This window comes from Protobothrops mucrosquamatus, unplaced genomic scaffold (assembly GCF_001527695.2).
Source record: "Protobothrops mucrosquamatus isolate PMUCROS unplaced genomic scaffold, P.Mucros_1.0 scaffold992, whole genome shotgun sequence".
Classification (NCBI taxonomy): domain Eukaryota; kingdom Metazoa; phylum Chordata; class Lepidosauria; order Squamata; family Viperidae; genus Protobothrops; species Protobothrops mucrosquamatus.
Window position 1 is genome coordinate 12,405 of NW_015387231.1, and position 3,859 is coordinate 16,263.

The 3,859-nt window shown below is 34.3% G+C and overlaps 1 protein-coding gene across 1 annotated transcript in view; it reads right to left on the reverse strand.

Annotated features, from left to right (window-relative positions):
* Nucleotides 1-1,716: 1,716 nt before the first annotated feature.
* Nucleotides 1,717-3,859, reverse strand: part of LOC107290876 (tolloid-like protein 1) — a 117,543-nt gene continuing 115,400 nt past the window's right edge. The window contains exons 19-21 of the mRNA XM_015819814.1: nt 3,572-3,785; nt 2,879-3,129; nt 1,717-1,851 (exon numbers count right to left, since the gene is read on the reverse strand). Coding sequence (XP_015675300.1) covers nt 1,717-1,851; nt 2,879-3,129; nt 3,572-3,785 — 600 coding nt within the window. The remainder of the gene's footprint in view (nt 1,852-2,878; nt 3,130-3,571; nt 3,786-3,859) is intronic.

Here is a 3,859-nt window from a genome sequence, read left to right on the forward strand (position 1 = left end):
AAAATATTAATGCCAATGTATTTATTCTGGTAAGGAAACGAAAACTAAAGGAAGTAGCAACCAACATTGAATGATATCAAAATAGTTCTTTTAATGGAACATAAACATTTCATAGCTCTTGATTCTTTATTACAGTCATGTTTATGAAAGTTTTAAAGAAGTTGCTACACTCAATTGAGAATGTGGTATAAATTGGCACATGAAGTACAATTTACCTGTCCATACATACACAACAGTTCTCACTCTTACTCATTCATACTAACTTACATGGTGCATATACATTGTGACTAAATCCACATAAGGCCTAAAGCACATACAACAAAATTTCTAAAAATAACATATTCTACATTGGTAACAAGTCTGCTGTGCTGTATTTACAACTAATGATCTGGTACTGTGGATGGCAATTTGCTTAAGGATTATTTTTGTGAACACACATTTAAAATGTTCAAGTTGTTATCAACTATCAAATCAGATATATATCTACAAGAAGATCTGTATGATCATGTACAAATATTCTAAGGCAATTGTAGTTTGTTCCACAGAGTTTGTGCTGCCATTGTTATAATTCTTTTTTCATGTCTAGAAAGCTGTTCCTTTTAATATGCAACAAGGCATAATGAGTCATTTCTGATTAGCAGGTTATTGGCTCAAAAATCTAGTATCTTGGGATATAGAGATTTCTTTTAAAGTTCATGGAATAGCACCATAGAAATAGTCTTTGCCACCACAAAAGGAAAAAAAAATCTTCTTTTCAATTGCTTGAGAAACCTTTTTGTTTGCCCGAAACAACTCTTTCTTCATTTTTATTGGCTTAAAATAATAATAAAATAATTAGTTCATTCACAAACATTTCCAAGGAAATGTAGATTAACAGTTCATTTTTGCCACTGGAATGAAATTTATGATTGATGTTTGGGGTTATTCTGGTCCTGATTCCATCTGCTGATCACTAGGAAGAAGTCTGCCTTCGGCTGGCAGAAGACCAATTCTGATTTGGTTCTTAGTCTTATGTGAGAGCTTAGCATACTACAGTACTTCAGCAGTAATACACTTCATACACTCAATATCCAAAGTCTGAATGCATTCATAGTGACCACGAATGTAAAACGATCAGTTCTACTTTGTTATTGTAACCAAGATTTAATGATTTTGCAGATACAGGTTTCCAGATTTTATATGAATATGTGGAGAGATAGAAAAAAGAATCAGGTTTCCTCTTCTCTCGACTTTTCTCTGTACATTTTAAATCTTGGATATGCCACCAATGCAATTAGAATAGGAAAAATACAAAGACAACATTTCAAGTGCATGACCTGGCAGCAGGTGAGTTTTTCTCCTCTCCTGGACTCAAGTCACTTGTCAAAAAGTTACAGTCAGCAGGATCTTTTCCTGTTGTTGAAGATGGAAAGAACCCTGACATTTGTCAAGCTGTGAACAAAGCTCTTACAGTCTCCTTCGAAGCATGCAATATCTTTTCACCAGTTTGCGAAGACAACCATGAACGGAGACCATATGTCGTCGCCATAATGTCTGTTCCTCTACAGAGAGGAGTTTATCCAAGAATGAGATGTTTCAGTTTTTCTTCTGTTTGAAATCATGGGATAAAAATCTTTGCTTTTTTTATTAACATTGTCAGTCTTTCTTTAAAGAATCCCTCCACCCCTTCAAACAGTCATTCTCTGCTTAACTTTGTGACTTAAGGGGTGTCTTGTGTTATTTTTGAGTGTGAACGTTATCTTGATACTTTATACTTTTGTATCGTATATGAAAGCCTTTTTTGTTAATGGTGTCATCTGTATGAAAATGGAGTAAAACAGAATCACCTGCTGAATAAATTTCTTCAGGGGGCTGTAGGAAGAAGAAAAAATAGAGAGGCTTACCAAGGCTATTCTAAAAATAACAATAAATCATTCACTCTGCAGCAATTACACTGTCCTTTTATCTGAAATACCATGTACTCAATAAAATGCATTATAACGGTTTATGTTTCTTCTACTATGGCCAGTGAACAAAATAGTGCTGTTTTTTAAAAAAAATTAAATATTTGAAAATTGGGATGACAGATGCAGCCGTATGCTGTACCTTTTTTCTCCATTTTTATTTAAAGCCAAGGCAGTATGAAGGACTGTGAAATAAAGCTGGTAAAAACTGACTTAAGCCATTTCCTTTTTGTTATTTTTTTTCCCACTCAAAACTGCCCAGCCTAGACTCTGCATTTCACCTGCTCTGTGAACAAAGAAAACTAAAAAAAAGAACAAAAGACTCTTTCTTCCTCCACTTTTCCATCTTCAGCTTAAAGACAATTTGCCTAACTTTTCCTTGAATTAAAATCTGCCTTGAATTAGAAATAATGGTTGTGTTTGCTGTTGACAGTGTTGGCTGCCACAATTGTTTTGTTTTCAGGCAGCACCTTTGAAATCACTTTAAACAATAATAGAAACCTAAAATCCTTATTCTTCTATACTACACCTTTTATGTATTGTTTCTGTCTACCCGCTTCTCAGTAACAAAATCAGTCTTGTCAAAAACAAAAATTATCTGATTCTGTTAGCTTTAAGAAACAAATACTCTGACTGCAAAAAGCTAAACTACAGGTACAATCTAGTAAGCTACTTTAACACAATTTTTCTTAGCACAAGTTGCAGGAGTAATTTTTTTTTTCTAAGCAGTAATCCTTCCACCATACTGAAACTTTCTTTAAACTTAAGAGAGATTTTTGTCGTAATAACTGTATGGACATGAAGGTCTTCTACAGAAAAATGGAAAACAACAGAAAGATGCTGGTGCATAGGCATCTCTATTACACATTTACATAATACACATTCTGATATTTCATGGAGAAATTTGATCATTGCAAAACTTAAAAGTGACCTACCCCTGATCCACAAAACCGGCCAATCCTCAGAGCAGATGTATCATGACCATCAAAGACTTCTAAGTAGTCATATCCACAGTCCGCTTCTTCTTCCACCTCAAACGTCTGAAAAATTAACTCTATTCGATAGCCATGGTCTGACACCAGCAACCACTCGCAATCTGTTTGAACTGGGTAATTATTATCTCCGAACTGAGCATGAGAGTAAAGGTCTCTCAACTTGCTTTCAGCTCTCAGGCGACCACCACACTCTGTGCAAAGTGGGGGAAAGAAAAGATGTGTGCCTTAGTTCTAGTTTTGAAAGGATCAGATTAATTTTTCTACCATGATTGAGAAGCACCAAGAACAAAAGAAAAACCACTAGATGTCAGTATAAACAAAGAAATGGATATCACAAGACATTATTTGATTGCAGCAGGACAAAAACGTTAATTGTTGGCAGATACTTTTTTTATGAAAGAGTTTTGATCACCAAGACCTTATATTTCAGCTTGATTTAAATTATATTCTGCAGCAAAACACTACGATTGGTTTTCCAAAAAGTAACAGAATAGATTATTAAAATGTATTCTATGCATTTAGTACATGTATTTAAAATATATTCTGTTTTCTCAACAAGGAACTTAATTAAACTTTCACCCACAATGGTGTTAAACATGTATCCACTGAAGTCAGTAAGAATTATTTTCACACCTGTTGAATGGGTTGCTTGGAAGCCTTTTCTTTGAACTGATGCATCAGAGACAAATCGAAGAAACATTTTATTTCCTGTGGCAATAAGAGGATCTGGTATCTTATTTCCACATAAACGCCCCAGAATTGGGAATTTTTCATTTTCTCCATCAAATACCTCCAGATGGTCATAAGCACATTCCTGATGTTGTTCAATTTCAAACTCAATAAATACCTGGAAAAAATAGCAAAATATTAATCCAGAACTTAAGTGTGTCCCAAGTACAGTTATACTATAGTCTTAGTGAT